Source organism: Orbicella franksi, chromosome 12, assembly GCF_964199315.1.
Source record: "Orbicella franksi chromosome 12, jaOrbFran1.1, whole genome shotgun sequence".
Lineage (NCBI taxonomy): Eukaryota > Metazoa > Cnidaria > Anthozoa > Scleractinia > Merulinidae > Orbicella > Orbicella franksi.
In genome coordinates this window covers 22,586,262-22,598,263 of record NC_138156.1, presented here as the reverse complement: position 1 = coordinate 22,598,263, position 12,002 = coordinate 22,586,262, and the positions used below count along the sequence as shown (strand labels likewise).

At 39.2% G+C, this 12,002-nt stretch overlaps 1 protein-coding gene across 1 annotated transcript in view; it reads right to left on the bottom strand.

Annotated features, from left to right (window-relative positions):
• Window positions 1-5,061: 5,061 nt before the first annotated feature.
• LOC145463917 (phenolphthiocerol/phthiocerol polyketide synthase subunit C-like) overlaps window positions 5,062-12,002 on the bottom strand; it is a 9,641-nt gene continuing 2,700 nt past the window's right edge. The window contains exons 2-10 of the mRNA XM_081447709.1: window positions 11,924-12,002; window positions 11,187-11,569; window positions 10,621-10,944; window positions 9,336-9,659; window positions 8,866-9,096; window positions 8,176-8,290; window positions 7,833-8,045; window positions 7,015-7,143; window positions 5,062-5,731 (exon numbers count right to left, since the gene is read on the bottom strand). The exon at window positions 11,924-12,002 is cut by the window's right edge and continues 200 nt beyond it. Coding sequence (XP_081303835.1) covers window positions 5,511-5,731; window positions 7,015-7,143; window positions 7,833-8,045; window positions 8,176-8,290; window positions 8,866-9,096; window positions 9,336-9,659; window positions 10,621-10,944; window positions 11,187-11,569; window positions 11,924-12,002 — 2,019 coding nt within the window. The 3' untranslated portion in view covers window positions 5,062-5,510. The remainder of the gene's footprint in view (window positions 5,732-7,014; window positions 7,144-7,832; window positions 8,046-8,175; window positions 8,291-8,865; window positions 9,097-9,335; window positions 9,660-10,620; window positions 10,945-11,186; window positions 11,570-11,923) is intronic.

Below are 12,002 nucleotides of genomic sequence, written 5' to 3'. Positions count from 1 at the left end.
TTTTTTTGTGAACTATAAGTCTCGGAGATAGGACCATTCATGGAACTGTTTACAGTAATGATTTGGTTGATTTGACAAGTATTTTTGATTGTGATGTACAGCAAGAAAGAAACTGGGAATTTATGAATTTATGATGATAGCCGATAACTAAATAGTGAGCCATAAAATGTTTTACTAAACAAACTACAGTAATCTGATACGTCTCCAGATTAATGTAGATACCATCTTATTTTCTAACAGGCAATTTGATTCGTTCTTTGATACAACCCACACTGTGATTGGTGTGACACACGCACATGCATAACTCCCTCAATCACCGATCACATAGCCCTTCCCCCCGGGGGGGGGTGGGTACTCCCTTATATGGGCTATATAGGTACGTGCGACACCAAAGTGTATGGTTTTTCAGCCGTTTTGGTCATAAATAGGGTATGGTTTTTGCACTCTAGCCTTGATATGATTATGCTTTAAGAAGAAGCCACTTTTTCATCATTATCGAAAAGAAAATCAACAAAAGCCCTTCACAAATTTATATGTTTACGGTAATTTAACATTGGTTTGAACTAGGGGGCTAATTATAACGCAGGTCTGAAACAGGGTTTTGATTTAAGGGTCAGGCCATAAATAGGGTTTCGAATTTTTGGTCAGGTCATAAATAGGGTAGGGAATATCGCAGATTTTGGTCATAAATAGGGTATGGGTTTTGGGAAGCGGGCCGCACACCCCCACCCAATTTTTCTATGAGTACCCCCTCAGGAACCCTTCCAACCCCCAAGAGGAATTTTTGCTCAAAAGTTAAGAGAACTTTTCGCATTTTATACGAGTCGTAAGTTTACCCTTTTTACACAACACAACGCAACAACACTACTTCACCGAAAATAGAAAGAAAGAAAAAAAAAAAACCTCTCTGACACGTTGAAAGTCTGATTTAATTAAATTGCACTTTAACTTGGTGCCACGCAGTCTTCAAAGAACATTTTAACACTTTTCATACTTTTTACCTTTAAAAATATCGGACTGAAAAGAATGTCATAAAATGCCCATCAAACATAAATATGGAACTGCTACTGCAGAGACGTAAAAATCGTCCAGAAATGAAAGCTTCTTTTTTTGTTTAATATCCTGACAACAATAGCCGATAACTTGTCAGCTCCAATTGAATTTACTCCCATATAAAAACAAAAGTGTTAAATTACCATTTGTAACTAAAGATAGCAAACGTCTCGTGGGAACAAGTGGTGACGATTCGTCAGCTCTAATTGAATTTACTCCCTTGTGAAAAGCAAGAGTGTCAAATTACCCTTTGTAACTAAAAAATAAAAATATCTCGTTATATTTGCATGCAACAAGAACAAAACAATCATTACCTGCACTTACTACAGTAAACGTTAGAACTGTTTCAAATCTTAATAGTCTCGTCTCCTCTAAAACATGTACTTTATAGAACTAGAAGCGACGATTCGTGACATCTAATTGAATTTACTCCTTGTGAAAAACAAAAGTATCAAGTTACCTTTGTAACTAAAAATAAAAATATCTCGTAAAAAAAAATCTCGTTCCATTTGTATACTACTTACTCATGAACTGTTTCAAAACTCAAGGCTCATCTCGTTCATAACTAGCCACCATTACACTGAACATTATGCACTCTAAAACAACTCAATGTATGAATGTAACTGTCACACTCCGCTCCAAGCCGGACTAAAAATCACAAACCAGCAACATACACATCGGTCTTTATTTTTCAATTACCAAAGTCCTTGTGTTTAATACAATAAAAAGCTAATGACTTCATATACCTCACTTAAGTTATCTTGAACAAAAATAACTTCCTTTTTCTTCAACTACAATTCGTGTTGGTTATTAATGTGAATAAGCGAAAACCATGATGACATTGAAGAGAAAAGATTTAGTTTCATTAAAACGTATCTTCTCATTCCAGTAGTAAACAAGAACCATTAAAATTGTAAAATCGTCACAGAATATCGTTTTGTTCTGTTGACCAAATTAATCGTAGTCTCTTCGCTTTTTAAATTGAAACTTATCAATGGATGCTGAATTAACGACACGCCCGGAACACTCATTACGAACTCTGCAGCAATATTTAGGTTTCAATTCAACACGCAAACGATTTGAACCTGGTCACAACCTCTTCACATTCCCAGAAGGGCGTTCCGCCCCCCTAAAATGCAATTGATCCTATCATAGAAACCACAGTCATCAACTAGTAGTAGAGCGGCTAAGACTCAATTCAAAAACTTATTTAATGGGAAAAGCTCACCCTACATCGCATGCTCGTAGTTATATGCCAAACACTTTGTTTCTTTAACTGATTATCCAGTTGCAAATGATTATCAAACCCGCCCACAAAATTCTCAGCCTAACTCACAGAAAATGTCGAAGTAAGCCCAATATATGAATATTTCTTCCTCTTTTATTGAAGAATAAATATGGCCGTTCTGAACTGTATCGGGATCAAATCTTCTCACATACCATTTACCTTTACAAGAAGAAATTTGATTGGCTGTTTATGCTAGATCCAATCTGATTGTTGTGACATACATGCATACATCTCTCACTCACTCACTCACTCACTCACTCACTCACTCACTCACTCACTCACTCACTCACTCACTCACTCACTCACTCACTCACTCACTCACTCACTCACTCACTCACTCACTCACTCACTCACTCACTCACTCACTCACTCACTCACTCACTCACTCACTCACTCACTCACTCACTCACTCACTCACTCACTCACTCACTCACTCACTCACTCACTCACTCACTCACTCACTCACTCACTCACTCACTCACTCACTCACTCACTCACTCACTCACTCACTCACTCACTCACTCACTCACTCACTCACTCACTCACTCACTCACTCACTCACTCACTCACTCACTCACTCACTCACTCACTCACTCACTCACTCACTCACTCACTCACTCACTCACTCACTCACTCACTCACTCACTCACTCACTCACTCACTCACTCACTCACTCACTCACTCACTCACTCACTCACTCACTCACTCACTCACTCACTCACTCACTCACTCACTCACTCACTCACTCACTCACTCACTCACTCACTCACTCACTCACTCACTCACTCACTCACTCACTCACTCACTCACTCACTCACTCACTCACTCACTCACTCACTCACTCACTCACTCACTCACTCACTCACTCACTCACTCACTCACTCACTCACTCACTCACTCACTCACTCACTCACTCACTCACTCACTCACTCACTCACTCACTCACTCACTCACTCACTCACTCACTCACTCACTCACTCACTCACTCACTCACTCACTCACTCACTCACTCACTCACTCACTCACTCACTCACTCACTCACTCATCCATTGACCCGTCCATAACATACCCCAACGCGCCGAATTTTGATACTCAATTTTAAAGCTGCTCGAAACCTTCACCAAACAGAAACTCAACACAGACATCTGAGTAATGTGAAATAAGTCAACTCATAGTCTGAACCCTCTTTCAAGGGATGGACTGAAATGTGCTTCAAAAGACATGTGCATTCACAAGGTCAAGTCCAGGGTGTAGTAGCATGATAGTAATTTCTGTTATAACGAACTTCATTTTAGCTCTTGTTAAGCAACACCTGTCCGTATTCCCAATGTTTAACATAGTGAAAAAGGAATGTTGAAAATAATTTATTATTTTGGTGTCAAACTTTGATCCTTTATAGACCATTTGACGTGAATAAAATGTTTGGCTACCAGTCAAAACTGTTAGGCAAAGTTGTGAGACTGTTGACAGTTGTAAGTGTCTTACTTGTGTATAAATGTATCATACTTCTCCATTACGTTAACAATTTCTTAGGATTTTCCACAAATTCTATTTGGTAGTATTCCATTGATAACCACTGGAGAAGGTAAAAGGTGGGCAATGACATGACAAAGACAGGAAGGAGACGACAGGCATTCAGTTACTGATTCAAATTAGTTTATTAAGATCAATAAAGATGTTAAACTTAGTTGTTTAAACTCTGTAACCTGCGGCATGGCTTTTACTTATTATCATCTATTTCGGCATGATTTGTAGAAGCTAAAAAAGAAACTATTAGACATGCAACAATAATGAAACTTCTTAATTAATGACCAAGTGCAAACGCCTTTCTGGGGAACATTGAGTTGTTCGAAAAACCACTTAAGGTAATTCCTCTGAAATAAAAGTTACAATAGATTTTTGTTCAAACTTTGTCCACTGAATATTTGTCATATGATAACTTCAATTTTGAAATAAAAAAGGTGGGTGCCCATGCTCATTAAGGAGCAGTGAGGCATTGAAAATGCCCCATTTTGGCATTATTTAATGCTTATCATAAGAACGCATTCCAGTAATTGTAACATTTTTGTGAGGCCGGACTCATAAGAACACGCATTAAACTACAGTCAATAAAGTCGTTTTAAGTTTGATTCAGACAGATAGCTAAATCCTTGATTAAAAATTTGAACCAAATTTCTTGACGTGGTTACCGAATGCAAAATAGAAAAGGCCACAGTGAATCTGCTATTTTTCTTATTTATTCAATTTTCAGCAATAGAAATTAAATCAGTCTTTTCTCACGCAAAGCTTATGATTAGTTGATTACAATGACTGGAAAAAAATTTGGGTGCCCGTGCTCGTTGGTGAGCTAGAGCCATTTTTCAACTGACAGAGCTCAAAATCAAGGCAAATCCGACATCACACCAACTTTTTCTCCTGAATGTTTAGCCAAGGCAGCATAAAATAACTTTGAATAATCAGGAGGTTCAAAGAATCGGGATTCCACCGTACTGTCAGTTATGAACTGATCAAGTAAAAGTTCCCCTTGTAAGAAACTCTAAGCACAAAATCACAGCTTGATTAAACTATTCACCTAATGAATATACTGATATAAAATTGTGTAATACTGACCAAAAAATCATGAAACATTTTGTAGTACAACACTAGGCTACTACTTTTTCAAACAGTTCAAAATAAAATATCATGGAATCTTGATTTTACAAACCACTAAAGGGGGCGGAAATTGCTTCCAATAATCAGGGGATTCAAAATTTGGGTTTTCAATGTTCTTTCAGTTATGAACTATTACCCGTTCCCCTAATTAGTCTGTAAGATACTCTATGCTTTTAATAACGGTTTGATAAAGCTCTTCACCAAACTAATACTATGATAAAATTTTGTAACAATGATAAAAAAATATGTATTAAACTTTTAGTAATTCAAACTTAGTTCTAATTTAAAAATTGAAGAAAGTATACTATAGTGGAATCCCAAATGCTCGGACTATTTAGCGGAGTGGAAAATGTTTGAAACATTAAGCAATTTGCATTTTTGCCAAGGGAGCAAAAAAGTTTGAATAATGAGGAGGTGTGTGAAATCGAGATTCCACCGTTGTTCGCAACAATCATTGCCTGGCCGTGAAGCAAAGTTCATACTCGTCAAAACGTCAATCTTTTCCTTTTCTGGTGTATCACACTTTGGAGATGGTCACGCCCATGATGGCTTCAACCATGGTGAAGAACCCTCTCATGTCTTCAAAGCTGTGCCACTGAAAGTTGCAAGTCCTCTTTGGAGTCACAACAGAGGTTACAAGCATAAGATTGAATGTATGCTGGTCTGAAGTGTCTTGTGCTTTGGAGGCAATCTTGATGGCGCTTGGCTCATACTTGCCCGGAAGGACATTTCTTAATTCTAAGGAACGGAAAGAATGCAGCTCTTTTTAAGAAAAAGGAAACATTTACTGTGTTTCTATCGAGTTTTAGTTTAAATCTACTAGCGTTCTATTACAAATGCCGTTCTCTGATTGGCTACGCTACTCACTATCTATTCTGTGATAGATAATGAGTAGCGTAGCAGTGTTGGCGTTTTCGAAGTGTCTGTGAAGAGGATTTAGATAAAGTTTCGAACGACCAGTAGATTTATATTAAAACAATTAGATTATTCGCTCTTGATTTCTGTGCGTTATAGTTGACTCGGGCTGCGCCCTCGTCAACTATGAGAGAAATGCTGTGGGAACACGAGCCGACAGGTGAGTGTTTGCAGAGCTTTTTCGAACTCTCCTAAACTTTCACAAGTGTTTCTATGACCTGACTTGATAAAAACACGGAGAACGTGTTTTCTATTTCTTTTAGAAAATTCTGTGACAAAGAAAAGAAAACAGCTTTATGTTAATGTTTACTTTCATCATCAAAATGTAAATTCTCTTTGCTCGCACCATCATTACCTCAACAGCTCGTGCTAGGTCTCTTTCTATAGAGATTTAGTAGAATTCTGCTACAGGTGAACCTCTATAAAGCGGCCACCCTTCATCAAGCAGCCAGTTATCAAAGTCCCGAAATTATTGTCAGTAGAATACTGTAAATGGAACCCCTATTAACCGGCCACCTCTTTTAAGCGGCCGTGACCACCTTTTTGGTCGTCCTAATGAGGGTTTTGTCATTGTCTCTACCACTATGAGACGGCCACCCAAAATTTTAAAACTTTTTTTTGTGGAAAAGGTGATGGCAGTTAAGAGTACGAAAAAGAAGGTGACGAGTGATAAAAAGATTCAAGCACACGTTTATCATTATTGTCTTTAAGTGACTCCATGTTCACTAGGAAATTAACCCGATGGTGAAAAGTTTATAAGGTACACTAAGCTCTATTAAGCGGCCACCTCCCATTTCGCCATGGGCGTTTTTCTGCTTTCTCCCACAGGGGGAGCCTGTACACAAGCGAACAGTGAATTCATATATAAGAGGAAACTAGCTTCCCGGAGTATACTTGGACCTTAGTTCTTAGTCCAGTAGCTAATGTGCTTGATCACAATAGGCAATTACTTTGCATTGGTTTTTCTACGGTTTGTGATTGGCTGAGTAGTCTAATTGGTAAGTAATTGTTTTGGTTCTGGTTTTACGACACTCAATTGAAAACCGCTCTTTCTTAACTGATTACTATTGACTGAGGTTTTAGTTGACTAACACTGTAATTCATACCTTTGATGTCTATCTTCTTCGCATCACTCTTCTGATTTGCACTGTCAGACTTTTGGAGCATGGTTTTGAATGTCAATGTGTGGGCCCTGACATCTAGGTACATAGATCCCTTGCGGGTGTTTCTGGATGCTGTTAAGTGAAAACATACTATGAGCCTTGTGGCTGGTTGACCTTTGGTTGTGTATTGCAACGCTGAAGAATGCTTGCCTTTTAAAATTAATTTGTTCTATATTTCCTACACTCCAAGAAGTAGGAAAGACGCTTTTTTCAAACTCTCATGTTACCAAAAAAACTCTCAATGTAACTATGGCTAACACATGTCTAAAGCCGTGTTCACACTAGGGCGGTGCATGAATGAAACATGCTTCGCTGGGGATACTGTTCATATCAGGGACACCAGGTGGTGCATTGCGCAAATCATGATTTCAACGTGTTTATTTGAATCACCATCGATACTACCTCACGAGGTAGTTTCTATGTCAATCAAACGAAACATGTTAAAGATGGTGGCCGAAAGTGGCAACGATGAAACAATGTGTTTGGTTAAAGTATAAGCTGCTGAAGAGATACAACAGCAGTTATCAGCCATAGTAGATCTGTGAAATCACTAATTACTAATTATGACTTTTTAACAACAATTACCTAGTAGTTCTGAAATAAGGATCGTGGAGTATGCATAGGAACTGATACACCTTTACAATTTTCTGCCAAGTCTTTAAATCTTGGCATATGAAAATAGAATCATATCTGAGTAATTGTTCTCAAATTAATACTGACGGTTATATATATTAAGTTCATTGATTATCAAAGAATTGTACCTTTCTTGGAATACAGTAGAACATCAACTCCAGCCTCAAATTTGCCAATAGCTCGTCTTTGTTTTAAGGATGTAGGCAGTCGAGGAAGACTTGGACAAAGGGTCCTATATCTTATACCAACAGCTGTGGCCAAAATACCACCGACAATTGCACCATCTTCTGGTTCACCAAGGGCAAGGTGATCTCCTGGGCAGATGTAGACATCAATGTTGCCTGCAAGCAGTGAAGACAGTTTAGTACTGACAGTGTTAATCAATAGGAAAGACCACTATGTCGTGTTAGTTATTTGTCTTATATTCAGAAGAACTTGATCAACTTTAAATATATAGGGAATCCAACTAACCATCTACCAACGCAGCCCATGAAGCATCAGAATCTGAATCCTCTTGAAGTGGGCGAGTTGGTGTATATCGTTGATCTGCGCTCTTCATATAGGTGAGAGGGCCTTTGAACCGAACCTTTAAGCGCAGGAAAACAGGTGCAAAAATCAGTAAGGATATGGTATCCCATGCGAAAAACAAATTAAAGCCAGTTGAGCGTGTTCTGCTGATAACAGGTTGCAGGCTTATCCATCATATTATCCTTTCATTGTAGTGTGAAAGCGGTGTACAGAGAAATCATTTTAGCTTTTACTTTATGTTGAAATGGTATATATGTATATCTTGCTATTTTATGGTATGGTGACAGAAAATATCCAGAGGTCATTGAAAATTCTGAAGTGGTGGGGTCTCTCAAAAGACAAAATTTTAAAGGAAAGCATGCAATTTCTGGAGGGGTTGGGGTTTAAACCTAAAAGACTTTTGTGGGAAGTATAGATTTTTCCTTGAACAACAGTTAAACTTCGGTATTACATCACGTGGTCACGTTGGCCTTGTGTGACGCCTAGTCACAAAAGAGATAGCGATAGGTACAGGGACGTCACGTTAAATTTAACCTGCTATAAGAACCATTTTTATAACTTAATGGGACATGCCCATATGTAGAAAGTGGATTTTACTGGTTAACACAAAATTGAAATTGACTTTAGACTAACCTGTGGTGGCTTCCATTCCTTGTGTTTACTGGTAGCCATTCTGTTGTCATGACGGAGAGAGTCTTGAAGCAGAGTAATGTCATACAAGGGGATGTTTTTATCCATGGCTCTTTGTTGAAGACATTTGATGGTGTCAACTAGGGTCTCCTTCTCTCTCAGTTCTTTATATTCCTCTGTTGTCATTCCAAGGCTGGTAGAAGCCAGCCTACAAAGCACTTGCTCAAATGTTGCCTGTAAGAGCAAATCCAGTGATTATACCCCTAATTTCTTCCTATGATGTAGCTGCAGGTGTTGAGAATCACAGGTGTTGAGACATGTCAATATTGGTAAAAGTGTCCAATCTGCATGGCAGCTGCCCTGTCTCCCAGCCTATGCATGAAACAACTCACACCTGACAGGTTTGTCTGCTGAAGAGTGGGTTATTTATGTCAAAATTAGTGTAATCCAGTTGTACATCCTATCATACATACCTCAAATAGACAGTCTATTAGTTTGTCCAGCTTTGAACCACTAAAGAGCAACTCCAGCCTGGCAGTACCAGTTCTGTTTGGTAGGTACCACGGAAATGTGTCAATCATTGCTACAAATGCCACATCTTCACGTTGCTCAGTCAGGATACTTGCTATTTCATATGCCACAAGACCCCCAAAGGACTGGCCAGCTAGGTAGTAAGGCCCATATCTTTGGACCTGCTTGATCATCCTGATGTAGCTGTGAGCTATCTTCCTTACACTTCGGTTTTCTGCCCTCATGGTAGGCTCAGTGTATCCAATGGCATAGAAGGCAACAAGTGACTGGGGAGATAACAAGAAAGACACAATTCTTAGAGTAACCTAGGAGTTCAATGATACATGAAGTCAATCCAAAACAAGAGTAACATCCCGCTAGAGACCTAGATTTTTTAGGCTTTTGCAAAATTTGTGGAACTACAATTTGTTGTAATAAAGTGTATTATCATTTGTCTCACGATGTAGTCACTTGAGATGTAGATCACGACGTTTCGACTGCTTACTGCTAGTCTTCTTCAGGCGATAAGGTCGACTGAATGCACGGTATCATTTACATCACAAAGGTCGGCTGTGATTGGTGCATTTTGATCCTCCTATTGTTCCATTGTTCCGACGAGTAGCTGTTCCCTCAGTGGTCCGCTGTTGTACGTTCTCCTGTTGTGTTTCTTGATCGTGGGTATCCATGCTTCAGGAATTTCAATTCCACTATCCCTGTTGATGTTATTAGGGTGAAGTCTTATGTGAATAGCTTCCTTGACCCTACGTGTGTACCAGTGAGGATCTCGATCAATAAACTTCACCTCATTCCAGATAGGATAGTGGCCGGTCTCGTGGGTGTGTTCAGAAATGGCGGAGGTCTGGGTACGGGCGATTCGTATATCCCTGTCGTGTTCTTTGATCCTCTCCTGCATAGATCTCCCTGTTTCCCCAATGCAGACTTTGCCGTACTCACAGGGAATTTGTTGTCTGGATGATCCATCTGATTTCAAGTAAAGGCGTGTTTCTGTCAAATGTTTGCTGATTAGACAGTGGAATTCCTATGTGTCAGAAGGACATTTTGCAGTTCTGGGATATTGCACGGTCAGTCTCAACCTCTGTTTGTGTAGAATAATGCGGTGATTACGACCAGTTTGAAATTCTTTGTGTGTACGATCAGAAAGCCCCATGTATAATAATAATTTAACCATTTTTTCACCATTTGGCAAAACATGCTTAGTTGTTGTGTGGAAAGGTAATTCATTCTTACCTGTTGTGTAAAGCCATTTGCGAGAGGTGCGAGATTCATAGCATACCGTCCGGCTGGATGGACGCAAAACAGCCTCAACTCGGCTTCCTCAGGTCTAAAAAGAGGGATGAGGTGGTATGTTGCACAGTCTGACAGTTTGTCCATTGGATGTACAGATTCTTCAGTGTCAACCTTCCTTTGTGTAGAGTTGTCAGACCCTGGTTCGGTATTTAGTGTTGCCTTTTCTGTGGGCACCTCATTCTTGATAGGAGCATTGTTAAGTCTTCCGATGATGTCCTGTACCAGCTTAGTGGGGGTTGTGTCCGGCTGGGTGAAGTAGAATACCTGTTGATCAAGTACCAAACGTGCTGTAATTGCTATCATTACAACATGTAGTGAAGATTCAAAGAAACGATCCTTCATTTCAGCTATCCACCCAACCAGTAAACTCAAATTACTCAGCTATTATTGTATTTATACTATATAAAATCACGAATTTTGCAAGTTATTTAAATCGACTTGAACCCAGTATTTCAAAACAGTGCATTTACTGTGGCATTATTTTATACTATTTTCCAACAACATACCTCAAATGAAAGGTGAAGTGAAGACTCGAACTGCATTTTAAATGTCAGCCCCGAAAAGGAATCCATTCCATAGTTATATAAACTTGAATTAAAGTCAAGCTCAGAAGGAGTGTTCCCTGTCCATGAACACAGTAGGTCAACGACAAACTGCTGGACCATGTCTGCCTGTTTTCTTGGGTCCTTTTCCACGAGTATTCTGGAAGCAAGTTGCTGCATGTCTTGCGTGTTCTCAGCAAAATATCGTTCATTTCTAATGCTGGCCAGGCGAGTTGACTTTCCCAGTCCTGGTGTGCTCGCTTGAATTTTCTGCCAGTCAACATCAAACAATCCAAGCTGTGCTCGATCTGTCTCCTTAAGCAGAACTTCTTCCATGTATTGTATCGCTGATGATGAAAAAAAAAATATACAGGTGTGGTGAGAGAGAATTGCATCGCACCCTTCTGTGTCACTATAAATTATGTGTTTTTAAGATTCTTTAACCACCCACAAGCTCAAAGTGTTTTAGTCCTTTCTGATTACTTTTTTGTTCATGTTGTACGGATCTGATGATAAACATTGTTAACCCTGACTTGATTGATGTATTGTAACTTGTCTGCTTTGAACCATTTTTTGAGTTGTATTACTCAAGGAAGATATTGATTATTCTCAAGTCTTCAAGGCTTTGAAAAGTGTGTGTAAGTCCTTTATTTACAACGCATCTTGTACATTGTATTGTTGTTGCATTGCTTAGGGTTTACCTTGCGCTGAGGGCAACAGAAAGTACCCTGCCCTGGAAAGATGCTCAGCAATGGCTTCTTCGCGTTGTAGAACACCAGC